At 46.5% G+C, this 13,967-nt stretch overlaps 1 protein-coding gene across 7 annotated transcripts in view; it reads right to left on the bottom strand.

The window, feature by feature from the left end:
• REPS2 (RALBP1 associated Eps domain containing 2) overlaps positions 1–13,967 on the bottom strand; it is a 1,712,589-nt gene that overhangs the window by 729,153 nt on the left and 969,469 nt on the right. For all 7 annotated transcript variants that reach the window (XM_069636810.1, XM_069636815.1, XM_069636811.1 and 4 more), the window contains exon 9: positions 9,179–9,273. In XM_069636810.1, the coding sequence (XP_069492911.1) occupies positions 9,179–9,273 (95 nt within the window). The remainder of the gene's footprint in view (positions 1–9,178; positions 9,274–13,967) is intronic.

Here is a 13,967-nt window from a genome sequence, read left to right as displayed (position 1 = left end):
GCGAAAGTAGGCATCCTCCAAGTCCAGCGACGATAGGAAGTCGCCCTGCTCCAGCTGCGCCAGCACATGCTGGAGGGTGACCATCTGGAACTTCTGGGCCTTGATGCACTTGTTTAGACAACGAAGGTCCAGGATGGGTCGCCAACCGCCGGTCTTCTTTCTTACGAGGAAGTACCATGAGGACACTCCAGAGCCCCAGAGCTTCTTTGGGACGAGCTTGATGGCTCCCTTCTTCAGTATCGCCCTTACTTCCAGCAGCAGTTGAGGGATGTGGTTTTCCTTCCTGGCCACGGGTGGAATGCGGGGGCACTTCTTTAGAAACTCGAGAGTTTGCCCGCGGGCCAGGGCATCCAGCACCCATCGGTCGGTGGAGATGGACTCCCACACGCTGACGAACTTCGACAGCCGGCCTCCCACCGGGGTGCTCAGGTGGGGGCCCGACGCTATGGCCGGTTCAGTCCTGCTTGGCAGCGGCCTTGCTGCCTAGGCCTCCTTGGCGACGACGAGATCGTCCTGACTTGCCGCGTCCTCTGTAGGCCTCCTCCGACGAGGAGCGGGCCGCCTGGCGGTGCGACGAGGAGCCACTGTCGAATCCTTTGGAGGCACCTTGCTTGCCTCCAGAGTTCCGAAAGGGCGGCCGTCGTTGCTGCAAAACCCCCAAGGCCCAGGCCGTCTCCGTGTCGGCCTTAATGGCCTGCAGCGACTCGTCCACTGTCTTGCCAAATAGGTTGTTCCCGTCGAAGGGCATGTCCAAAACTCTGGTTTGCACATCATGGCGGAAATCGATCGCCTTGAGCCAACCACGCCGTCAAAGACGAACACTGTTGCCCAAATGGCGGAAACCGGTGTCCGCAATGTCCGTGGCCACCGTTATGGCGTGGTCCGATGCCACCTCGCCTTCCTGCAGATCTCCAGGGCCTCTGCCCTCTTGTCGTCCGGGAGGAAGTCCAGCAGAGGAGCTATCTTATACCAAAGCTCCCTGTTGTAGCGGGCCACAATCGCTAGGGCATTGACCGCCTTAATCGTCGTCGTCGCCGATGAGATGACCCGTCGCCCCATGGCGTCCAGTTTCTTCCCCTCGGCGTATGGGGGGGGAGGTTGAAGTCGAAGCCGTAGCCCCTGCTGCCTTCTTCTTGGCCGCAGCCGAGACGACCGAATCCGGGGTCGGCTGCGCCCTAAGGGTTCTTCAGGAGCAACAGCCCCTCGTCCCAGATGTCGTCAAGTAACGGGACCGAGAGGACCGTCTTCCTTTTGGCCTCACGCCATTGATAGAGGAAACCTTCCTTCTTCTTTTCTTCGGGGCAGAGCTCGAAGAGCTCAGATGCCTGGCAATTATGGCATGAAAGGAGCCAATTTTGTCGGGTGGGGAGGCCTGGGGAGGTGGTGATGGAAGGCCCATCCTATCGTCACCACCGTCGTCATCCGTCCTCGTCGTGGCCATCTCTGTTCCTGTGTCATCCTTAGGATCAGGGGAAAGAGATGAAAGCTGCGAGGGCCGCAAAGGCTGGAAGGGCGGGGGTGGATGAACTCTCCTCCTCTTGCATGGAGGGCTCCCCGACGGGCCAGGTTCTGCTGGATCATCCGTTGGGGGTAAGGGCAACCTCGTCCTTATCTCCGTACATAAGGCCTGGATCGCCATCAAGATGGCTCTGAGTTGTCTTGAGGCTCGGGTACTGGCTGAGACGGGCGTGATGGTTGGGGAGTGGACGCTTGAGGCCTTCACCTTGGGGGGGGGTCACCACCTCGCTCCCCCTCGGCTGTTTACGTCGGGATCGACCGGGGCTTCTCCAGAAGCTTACCCGGGTTCTCCGATTTCCTCTTCCCCAAGCCAGAGTGCTGGCTCGTGGTTGATGCCGTCAGTGAAAGCGCGCCCTGCCTGGCAGCCGAGGAGCCTGACCGTTCGCTGCTTCCGGTGCCCGCGGACTCACGGTGCTTAGCCTTTTGTTGGGCCCCCGTCGCCGAAGCGCCCTCAAAGGAATTAGAAGACCGCTCGGACCTCTTCTTCTTCTCACCTACTGCTGGGCTCTTCCCTTCCAGCCAATTGGTGAGGCAGATACGCCGATCCTTCATGGTCCGTTCCGACATGTTCTTGCAAAACGTACAGTCCTTCTCCACGTGCGTTTTGTCTTTGTGAAGGCAGTAGAGGCATCTAGAATGCTCGTCTTCCTTGAAGACATTCTGCAATCCGCATCCAGGGCAGTTCCTGAACAGCTTGGATCCGGGCGTCGAGCTTCCTTTGTCCTGGGCCATGTCCACGGGGTAGGCCTAAAGGTCTTCTGGAATCCTCCAAGAAGCGTCACTCGATGAAAACTTCGCCCTTGAGGGGCGTAGAAAATTCCAAAACGGGTCCCTGTTGAATGGAAGTAGAAACGGTGGAGATTGAGGCTCGATTGACAGAAAAAATTAGATGAAACTCTTTGAAAAATCACTAAACGCAGTAAAAGCTCGAGAGCTATAGCACGAGGACTCCCAACACTTGAACGTGCAGTAAAAATCTGAGGATGGCTGCCAGGGGAGGGGCTTAGGGAGAGGGCAGTCATTGGCTGGGGGCAGTATGACCCAGAGACCAGTGATTGGTTACTACTAAGAAAGACAGTTCAGAAACAAAACTGAAACTGATTTTTTCTTTACCGAGTATTCCCAGCCTGATGACGGGGAATATTCATGAGCATGTGAATCCATGCCAGACCCCATGCTGGAGAAAGATTGTACTAATTGGAACGTTGCTGCACTACTGCATTTGCAGAGACTGTTATGGTTGCCTATGAGGGAGGATACAACTGTTTCGACCTACACTATACTTGTTCTGTGTATGCTAGCTTGCAGTGCTGCTACCCATGAATTACCCATCCTGTATGAGAGTAAAGCTTCCAATGTTGCTTCCTGTGCTGTACTTTATCTTTCTATGGGGTCACGTGCTGTGATGCTACCCATTCTGTACTGTTATAAGTATGGCCGAGGGGTCGTTGTAGCAGATAGTTAATACCGCCACAATGGTATAATTGCTAATATTATACAGGTGATCAGAACTGCTGTGTTGGAACTCTTCAAATGGTACCCCCTAGTAAGTACCAAACATCATGAAATATATAACAGAATGAAGGTACATTCAATGCCCAAGTCTCAATACTTGAGACTTGCGCGTTGAATGTACCTTCATTCTGTTATATATTCCATTCTGTACTGTTCCTGCACACGAGGGCAGTTTGACCTTCTGTTGTACGTGTTTTCTCCATGTGAATGAAGGTATCTTTGCTTCTGTTTAGAGAGTGAAGGGAGTATCAGCATGGCCCTCATTCACTGAACACAAGACTTTACACAAGAAACTGAGCAGTATTGGGGGCAAGGCGTTTTGGCACAGTGTGTGGGAAATGGCACATTTTATAGAACATTAGGCCAGCATAGGTTACACATCTCAGCTGCACAGTGCACTAACGGCCATATTTAGGAAACATAATGGGAGCACAGCATCTCCCCTCACCTCACCTCACCTCCTAGACCAGGTTGGTGCACAGAGCTATTGGCCCATTTTCTCATCTCGTGCTAAATGCAGCCCATTGGCAGTAATCAGCCTGGCTGAAGAACCTCACAGCACTGCCAAATGGTGCTTTCGGTAGCATACCACGTGCTCAGGCCTGGTGGGGCCGTCTCACTCCTATCCGCCTTACAGTGCATTTCACTGACTCACTGCTTGGTTTAATGTAAGTGGAATGGATGTTGGTGGAGACAGGGCAAAGACACAGCAACATTCACATCAGGTGATGCCGACAGAGAGCCGGTGGGGTTGTTGGAAGAAAGTGAAAGCCTCCTCCTGGCAACCTTTAAACCTTTAAAGGCGCCTACTACAGTTATTAAAGTGACCCGGATTGGCGCAATAAGCTTACTCACACAAGTAGTGTGTTTGTATGTAGGTGTGATTGTGTGTAGGTGTGTGTGTTTAAGTGTGTTGTGCCTGGATCTTTAATTATACTTGATATCATAGATGGTAAGGCCCCAGGGACAAGCCCTCGAATTTTAGACCCATCTCATTATTAAATGCTGGGGGAAAAGTCTTTGCAAGGGCCCTCTGGCACATCTGGACACCTGGGCTAACAACAGGAAGATTATTAATCATCGCCAAGCACCAAGAGTAATGGCAACGTGTGGGTGGTCAATGCCGCTGGAGAAAGCAAGGTTAAAATTGGCCAGGTATAAAGGAGCCCTCGCTAGGTTTACTGCAGAACATGGCAACAGGGCCATGCACATTTCACTTGAAGTGTACAAGGTCCAGGTACGGCAAGCTGCAATTTATGGAGCTGAGCTGTGGGGGCAGATGAATACATACCCTTTGGCAATTGTAGAAAATAAGTACCTGAAAAATATATTGGGATTGCCTATCTGCACTCCAAACCTCCCTGTACGTTTGGAGACAGGCAAGCAGGGAATAGAATCCATTTACCAGCTGCACCCGGTCCTTTATTGGGTCCGGCTGGGGACCAATGCAAACCTCCTCACATACAGAGAAGCACTGCGAGATGTCTCATCTCAGCAAGGGTATACCAAGTTGAAGTGGGCATCCCGTGTAAGGAGGTGCCTGGGGGACATGGATCTTGGCGATTGCTGGAGTAATCCGCGTGTCATCACTACTCATTGTAAAACCAGGGTTAAAATAGCTGCTTTGGCCAGGATACGGCAGGATATACTGGTAAAATCCCCACGCTCCGAGTCCTTGGCTCGTTATAGTGCCATTAAGCAGAGGGAGGTTACGAGTCTTACTTGGATTACGTTAGTACAACGTTTGAAAGGTCCCTGTATGTGAAATTCCGTCTTTGGATTCTTCCCACTGCAGAGTTGATGCACGGATGGGATAATGGTCCATCACCTGTATGTATGCTATGTAAAAATGCGTTTGAGGACTTGAAACATTTAATAATGTTGTGTCCCGTTACACTGCCTTTGAGAAGACTTAACCAAAACCGTTCTTCCGGGGGCCAGGGTATATATAGATCAATTGAAGAAGCAATGCAACCTGCCTAAATTCAGCTGACACCCTGGCAGTGTTTTCCATCAGTCAATACTTGAAGTTGGTACAAAGAATACGTTGGAAAAAACGGAATGTTTCGTTCCAATTTTAATCCTGAAACTTGATTTTGTTACCTTATGTAACACAACAGTGTTTTATGTATATTATGTATTTTATGATGTTTGACGGTATGCATGCTTTTATGACTTGTTTGTCGAAATATAGCTTATGAAATGAAATATCATAGATTGGTCTAGATATTTTATTTCTAACCCTGCCTCAACTGTTAATTGTTTCTAATCCTGCCCGAGTGTTATAGATTGTATTTTAATAGAGAATTATTTGATTTGACCTTGTAATGAAAGCTTCTACAACACAATGGCAGAATGGCAGAATGGCAGCTTGTGAATGTAGTGGTCAGGACATACATGCGAAGAGGGAAGACACATTTGGGGGAGAGCATGCTATAGGCAAGACACAGAGTTGCTAGTGGGAAGGCAACTAAATGACTTTTGGCCTAGTGTGGAAAGCATCCTTCCACCAGCCCTGCCTACCTCCATATAGTATCCTCTTGAATGGGAAATCTGAATGACTAACAGTTAAATGGATGAGCTAAAGGGATAGGGGATCATGAGTCGGAGAGCTTATCGACTCTGAATAACTGGTAAAAGAAATCTGCAGACACTCCCTGAACTACCGGGTCCATCATTCCCTCACAAGCCTGTAGCCACTCTCCCCATATGGTGTTAACTGTACTCTTAATGGTATGTGCCAATTGTATCCCTATTACTGTATCCCACTCCTGCTGCCCCTTATACAGCACAGCACTCTTGATTCCAAGCTAAATAAGCGCAATATAAACCCCAATACATACAGTGGCAACCCAATGGCAAAATGTAATGCAAGCATGTATAAAACATATATAAAACAGTGAGGCATTCAATAGCTCTAATCAATACCAAGCACATAATGGGATCCAAAAATGTGACTGCCAACCAATAATATAGTTCCAGTGTTATGACTGTGCCAGGAGTTCTATATGAAACTGAAGCCCACTGAATTCAACTTAATATCCCAGAATGCATCTTGTTAATGCTGCTGACTAAAGAGGTTTACATATCCACATACCAGAGACAACATAAGGCCCTAAAAATCAAGGAGTTCTATATATGGGGGCAATGTTTTCAGAGACACCGGCATTTCCTAACAAATGTGATTATTATAATATTTGTAGCATGCATCAGCCCTTCTGTTTCTCGAACCAGATAGTGGGTATTTCAAAATAAGTATGATTATGTCATATGCACTAAAAAAATTGTATATATATTTCTTTTTTTTAGTGGTTTGTTATACAGCTGACATGCAGCTTTTAATAAGTAACAAGTCAGACAGAAATAAAACCTAAGCAGTAACAATCAGTTCACAGCACATAATACAGTAAAATGTATACATTGTAACACAAATGTTTTGATAAAAGCAATTCATTATCATGAAAATGTATACAACATTCTAAAAAATTCCTTTAAAACTGAAGAACCCAAATTGAACTCAAATCCAAAGCTCTTAAAAAGCCAACAACTGATATTATATCAGAGGTTACCAGGCCCCCCAATCATCGGTTCCAAACAACCCATTTGTCAAAAAGGGCTCCAGGAGTATAATATCTCCCAAGGTACCTTAGACGAATGGATTGCAAGGAGGGGCATTCCACCATAATGTGTCTTAGTGTTTCAACCTTTGCAACATCACAAAGCCTGCATTGGCGTCCGCAGATTTAATCAAATTGTATAAAAGGAGAATCTCCTTGGCATGCATGATGTTCCACTGAAATCAAAGGAATTCATTTCTTATTGATGTACTTGGGTAGACGATCAGGAAGGGTGCCACCACTCCTTGCTTCTTATGATCAGAGCTCAAATTTGCAAGAGATGGGAACAAATGCAACAATTCTACAGTTTGGGTCCAGTCCCAGAGTCTCAGGCGATATTTCGTGTTCTTTAACTCTTCGTGAGACAAACCTATCTCAGAGAGAAACTCTTCACACTCTTTCCAGAACATAAAAGGACCAATGTTTGGGGGAGCGGGACAGGGAGGCACCAACATCTCCATAGAGTGTCAAATCATCTGCTGCCAAGATCTTATGATACAGATTAAAAAACACCACATTCCACTTGATTTAAGTGATTGAATTCCCAAATCATATCTCACTATGACCCCTGCAAGGGAGTTTGGGGTACAGAAAAGTGTCCTCCACAAAAGGGCCTTGTGTTTGGGGAGAAGATCCAGCACAGAGATGTCCTGTATTTCTATGCCATAAAGTATTTTTGGAATTACTTTAGCTTGGTACAATTTCAGAACCGGGAGGATTGAGAACATTCCATACTTCCCATCCACCTTTTTCAGTTGTGAGCAGAGACTCATGGTATTATTTACTAGGTTCTCTTTTAGGAGTTGCTTTGTGGGATTGGACTCTATGCAGAAACCCAAGTAGACTAAGGCGTCGACCACTTCAAGTTTTTGACCTACCACCCACCAGTGTTGGGCGATTTGCTTTAAAAATTAAAAAAAATGACCTTTGTCTTAGAGCATTCAATCGTCAAATCATTCGACTTCAATCAATTTCTGCAAGCCTCTTGGGGAGAGGAGCAACAAAAGGAAGTTGGCCGCATAAGAGACCCATGTCAAGCGTTGTTTATTCAAACTAGGGGAGGCAAATGAGGATTTCTCAAGGGTTTCACCAACATCGGACATATACAGAATAAAAAGGCACGTGCCAGCATGCACCCCGCCTGACTCCAGATGTAGTGGTAATGGGAACATATGTTCACCCCTTCTGTTTAATCTAACCCTTATTTTGTGATGTTCATGAAGAGCAATTATTAGTCTCAGAAGACCCATAGGTATATTCCAGCTAGCCAACTTATTCCATAAAAGGGCCCTTTTTACAGTGTCAAATGCTGAACTTAGATCAAAACCTACAGCGTATGATCCATGTACAGTGCCCTTCATGGCAAGACGTTTAACATATTTTATCAACAGGCCATTGAGGTTTGTGCTATGATTTTGTTTGGTGTTTGTTGACATTCTGAGGGTGAGACAACTCGGCCCTCCAGCTACTCATGCCACACCAACACTCTTGTATAGCGCTGCTCACTCACTTCCAAATCGTGAGATGTAGTAAAGGAAAACATCTGTAGATATGGCTATATTCATGCTCTAAACATTTTGTGCAGACCTCAGATGAAAAAGTAGAAAACCACTGATTCTCAACCATGCACCACCTTCAGTCCTCCAGTCAAAAAGCATGAACCGCCCAACAGTGATCGGTTTTGATATGCAGTACTATGAAGTTTTCTCATACAATCAATGTATTGTATTTCATTGCCAATTATCTTCTATATCTTCTTAGTAGTTCATGGAATGATTTTGATTTGATTAGATGAAATTATCTATAAAGTGCAACTCCACAAACTAAACTGATTCTGGGTGCTGTGAACATGAGCGGATGAGGATGAGGATGAGGAAATGGCCAGTTGAGCATAGAGTAGGGTCTTAATGGCTCTTCTAAATTGCATCAAATTAGGAATATATTGGCCTTCCAGAGTAAGGGCATTCCACAGTGTTGGGGCCTCTTCAATCTCGTAACTTTTGGTTTTCGAAGGTAGCAGCGTCAAAGTAGGTGATCAGAGAATTGAGGAGAACTCAGAAAATTGCTCTTCATTTTAACAACGGGATAGAAGTGAGACAGCAGATCTTAAACAGAATGCAGTCCTGAACTGGGAGCCTGTGCAAAGAACCCAAAACAAATAGAATCAATGGTAGCGTTGGGGCACTTCAACCCATTTTCCCATGCATATACAAGAATGTGCCGCAACCCGAAATTAAGGAATCAGGCGACATGACCTTTCCCAAGTGACTTGATTGTAATGGTGATGTAGAAGTGCCAGAACCACACCAATATTTCTTTCCATGAGAATCAATTACTGCAGCCCAACCAAATATGCACAACAAAACCTGTTTTGAGTGTATTAGGTGGCATTTTAATTGGAGCACGACACACACAAACTTTAAACATACAATGTTGCTTAAGGCACTATTAACAATTTTAATTGTATTCTTTTAACAAACGATTGCTTATTTGTCTTTATGAAAAGCGGCTTTGAATGAATTTCTTACCTCTGTTCGATTAAAGTCTCGGGTCTGCTGATTGATCGGTGTTGATTCCCGGTAAGAATCGAATAATGAGCAATCCAGACTGGGCGAGGGAGAAACTGGAGAACAAAAATGTATTTAGATAAATATTTAATTACACAATAACATCTTTGTGAATTAAACAGGTAAATCTAGGTATACATCTATTATCTGTGGACTGGTTGCTGCCCATAATCCTGAGTACAGAATCTGTGCTGAATTGTTAGTACACAAATGGACTAGGCCATGTCAGCCATTGGGCACGGCCAAGAGGACAATTGTTAACAAAGATAATTGTTTGTGGTATTTGGGCATACAAATAACAATGTACATTGCTAGGTGTGGCATTGCCTGAAGACCTCAAGCATTTGAGCATTATATATGCATTACAGCTACCAACATGTCAACAGGTAAATGAGGTACCTGTTGAGACTAAGCACCAAATACTGACACCATTACAGTTCTACGAACAAATTCGGATATTACCATGTAGCCAAGCTGGTTCCTGTTAAGACGGATTTCTGAAATCTGACCTGGTGGGCAGCAGTTCAGAAGGCCAGCCTAGTTCCTTGGACAAGGTAACCTTCTGGACAAGCCAGACCAATCAAGGTAGCTTGGCGGTGGTCAAGACTAGGTCTCAGGATGGGTGAGGGTGACTAAAAGACCTCAAAGAGTACACAGAATAAAGGACACTTACAAATCAGTCCCAGTCAGGTGTATATATATCAAAAATACAAATACATTTATTCCAAGGCCTCTGCAATTGAACACACAGTAAGAAAATCACAGCAACACTATTAAACCAATACAATCCTATCTATACATATATATATACACAAGACCAATGGGGTCTAAAGGATGAATGCACCAAATGGGTCCACAACCTAAACAGGGAAGGAAGCAGGTACTGCAAATAGTCTTTGGACCCTTCTGCATGAAACACAGTCCTAACCAAAAGGCAGTCCAATCCTGAAGATGAGGGGAGCCTAGTGCTCAAATTTACTTACGAAGCTGGTGCACGTGGTAGTTCAAATGGGCAAAGCAGGGTCTTTTGTAGGGGCTGTAGCAGCTCAGGAAGGTAGGTGAGGTAATGCAGAATAGGTTCCCACTATTCGGGCAGGGCCACCACTTGAGGACACAGTCGATTCCAAGAGTTGGGAATAGTTTTCTAGTTCGCACTAGCAGTGGAAAGGAGATGGGCCCTCGGGGGCCACTTGTGCGTAAAAATGGATGGATGCGAAAGAGGCCACCAGTTAGAGTTGCAATTACTCACCGACCCCCGGTGCACTCCACACCAAACTTTGGCTGTCGAGTCCACTTCGGTTGCAGGTTCAAATGCGGCAATCTCGCGGCTCTGCGGCTTTCAGCAACAAACATACAGCGTTGATTCCCCTTCGGGACAATGTCAATTTCTCCGCTCCTGGTGGATGGATCAGGCCAGTTCCGCTGTAGCAGGCTTCAGGGCACAGAGGACCACAGCTGCAATGAACTTGCAAAGTTCGTCACGACGGCTGGGCGACACGGTAACCGCGTGCACTCCGGTTCAGGCGCACTCACTTTACTCCAAACCTGGGAATGCCAAGTGTACGAAATTCAGTGTGAGAGTGCCGTAAATAAGTAGCTTGCGGTGTACCAAGTTTCAAGGGCCTCCTCGAAACGGCGACAGTATCAGGGCAAAACTCCTGGGCAAGCTGGTTAGCCCACTGGTTGGCCCAGGGACACTTCCGAAAAGGCTTACATGCAGGATTTGATGAAGGAGCCGAGAATAGTTGGTCCCACTATTCCAGTGGGTTGAAGCGTCTTCGCAGACCTTCGAGGATGACCAGATGCAGAGGGGTCCCACGGGACCACAGCGGACTGATGGTACCAAACCTACCAGCGGTTCCTCGACTCAGGTTCTTAGCTTCAGGATACTTGGATCCTATCCTTAGTTCCACAAGAACTCCAGATATCGACATGGTATGGGTGTTTGGCGCCCTCTCTTATCCAAAATCTCCTCTGTGCCAAAACAAAGAGGACCCAGTGGGAGATCTGCTCTCAGACAGGCATACCATACGTGGACCAATCATGGACCATGGTGGTCCCAGGAAGTCACAGCACCTCAGACTCTCTGGCACCCAGGATGTGTATTGGAACCAGACGTTCCAGCCTACATCCTGGGGGTGTGGACACAAGGCATTCAGAAGCCAGCGAAAGCTTGGCGCTTTCTGGGAAAATGTATGCCCAAATAAGGACTAACCTGGGTCAGCTCGACCTGGGGAAGGTGAAGGGGCAAGATGGCCAAAGGACAGGACAAAGAACCTTGTGGCATGGACATTTTGAAGCCAGGCCACCTAACTGCAAAACGCGGCAATCACGGTTTACCTGGCATGAAAGGTTTAAAAATATTCAAAATGATAAGCTGCCACCAGCCCTGCCCAAGACACATCTGCACTTCTCCTAAAAAATCTGTGGAGAGTATCTAGGGCCTTTGGAAATGACAGGAAGACCCAAGTGCACTGTACTGTAAGGTACACTTGTTACATGTTTCAGAAAAGTTGCAACATGGACAAGGACTAAGGGAAACAAAGTCTCCCAGTACTGACTGACTGTAAGGGCATGTCAGTTTCCCCATAAAAAGTGAGTGAAAAGCCCAGGGGAGTGCAGTAGAAGGCTGTGTTCCTCTGGTAAAGTCAGACTATGGTGTTTAAACAAAGCAAAAAGTTGGGGTGGTGCACAACTGGAGGGAAAAATACACATTAAATGGAAATCTTTCCTAACAGTTCCACAAAGAGGCTGAACAGAATCTCAGGTTAAAACAGGGTTTATTTAACACAAAACGGTCCGCAACGTAGTAAAACTCAAAACAAAGTGTCAGGATAGTCTCTGCTCAACAGTGCAATGTTTCCATATACAATTAACAACGTTTTAGCGTGCTTCCCATCCCTCACAGTCTCTAAGGTATTTTCTCTCTGAGTTGCCTACTGCTGGTCTCTGGTTGATGGTGGCATACAACCACTTCAGATCTTCTTTGTAGCTCCTGTAGAAATGGTTGTGTCTCCGCCATGTGCTGTAGAGAAGAGTGGAGCTTTTCTTGAAACCTTTGGGTCATCCAACTATAGGCCTCGAGGGCCAGATCCATGTCAGTTTTTCAGGAAACCCCTGATTAATATTCATGACATACATTTGCATACATTATTGGGCCTCATTACAGGTGTGGCGGTTCGGAAATAAGGGTGCCGGTTGCACTATACCGGCACCCTTTCCGGACCGTCACACTACAAGTCTGCCTTACAGGCCCGTTGCACCGGTAGGTCTGACGTACCGGGCGCAACGGACCCGGTAGGCAGAGTTGTCACAGAAGCACCGGCACCGTTAGCAACAGGGCCGATACTTCCATGTCCCCATTCCCATGGGGTCTTACACTTTCCGCTGCTTGATATCCCAGGCTGCCGGTACTTGCAATGTCCCAGTGGCACCGGGATCTCAGGTGGCGGAAATGGTGTTACTGCTTCGGCAGCAACCCACCGCCAAACTCGTAATGAGGCCAATGATTCTAAATGTATGCACATTTCTCCTCATGAATATTAATGGGAGATATTCTGAAAACCTGTCAGGATCCCGGGCCTGGAGTTGGACAACTTTGCGACAGAGCAAACTGGGTTTGCCTTTTACAGTTCCCTCGGCAAGTTTGAGAAAGGCCTTATTATCTATGCATTTAGAGTCTTAATTCCTTGCCTTTCCACAACAGCTCTATCCTTGCTGTAGCTTTGCAACTTATTCATGCCTTGTCATGTTTGTGTCCCCCCCTCTGACTGCATGTTTGACCCCTTCATTTTGAAATACTCTTGGTTGTATCAGCTGTTTTTGATTTGGGAATTCGGAAGCCAGACCTAGCCTTCAAAAGGCTTAGCCGCCATTTTGGATTTTATTCTCATCAACTGCAGGGACTCTGCAGCCCAAGGCCCTCTGCAGTGTTTCTTTTGTTTGCATATGCCTAAGAGCTGAGTCTCACGCTCCATAGGAGTGTTAAAAGATAGTGAGAAAAGTAAAAAAAGTTTGAATTTGGTGTTTCACATCAAGGAAATGAACATGGGTGTCAGTTTGTTAAGCAGACTCGCTCTGAAAGTGCCACTGAAAAGTATGGTGGGTAGCTGATGTTTCTGTTGGAACACAGTGCAAGTGCCACAGGAATTTGTGGGGGATTGCCCTAATACCCAAGTGCATGTCTGTTACCGTTGTTGAAGGAATTTAATTTCTTTTCTACATGTTTTCCTTGGGTCTTAGCGCTCCACTCCCTTGGAGGTACAGACTCTAAATTGTTATATCCTCTGTTAATACATAAAGTACAAATTTTTGGTAAACGGGGAAAGATTATATCCTTGATTCCATTCTGTTTCAGCTCACCAAGGGTAGGACCTGTGCCACTATATGGCCTTGTGTGACTGTCCTCTGCCTTGGACCGTTGATTAAGTGGGGATGACCAAGTGATCCTACCCATTGCAACCTGCGCCCACCAATCACTGGCTCAGGGAGCATCTGCCCCCCCCCCCCTGGCCACTCTACTAGATGTCCCCAGGGTTCGGCAGGGGACTTCGCAGCAACATTTAGAAAAACTGGAGGATTTCTAAAAATGCTAAATTGGTCCAATCCTGTAGTCAATGAGTGAAAACCTCAGTATGGATCATTGGTGACTTTCAACTCTGTTACACTTCTACACACCAAGTTATTTAAGCACAATATGTTATAATAGAGTTTGGATTATCTCTACTAGTTTATATGCACATTTTAAAAA

The sequence above is a fragment of the Ambystoma mexicanum genome, chromosome 7p, assembly GCF_040938575.1.
Source record: "Ambystoma mexicanum isolate Mex_15411 chromosome 7p, UKY_AmexF1_1, whole genome shotgun sequence".
NCBI classification, from domain to species: Eukaryota; Metazoa; Chordata; class Amphibia; order Caudata; family Ambystomatidae; genus Ambystoma; species Ambystoma mexicanum.
This window is presented reverse-complemented; position numbering and strand designations above follow the sequence as displayed.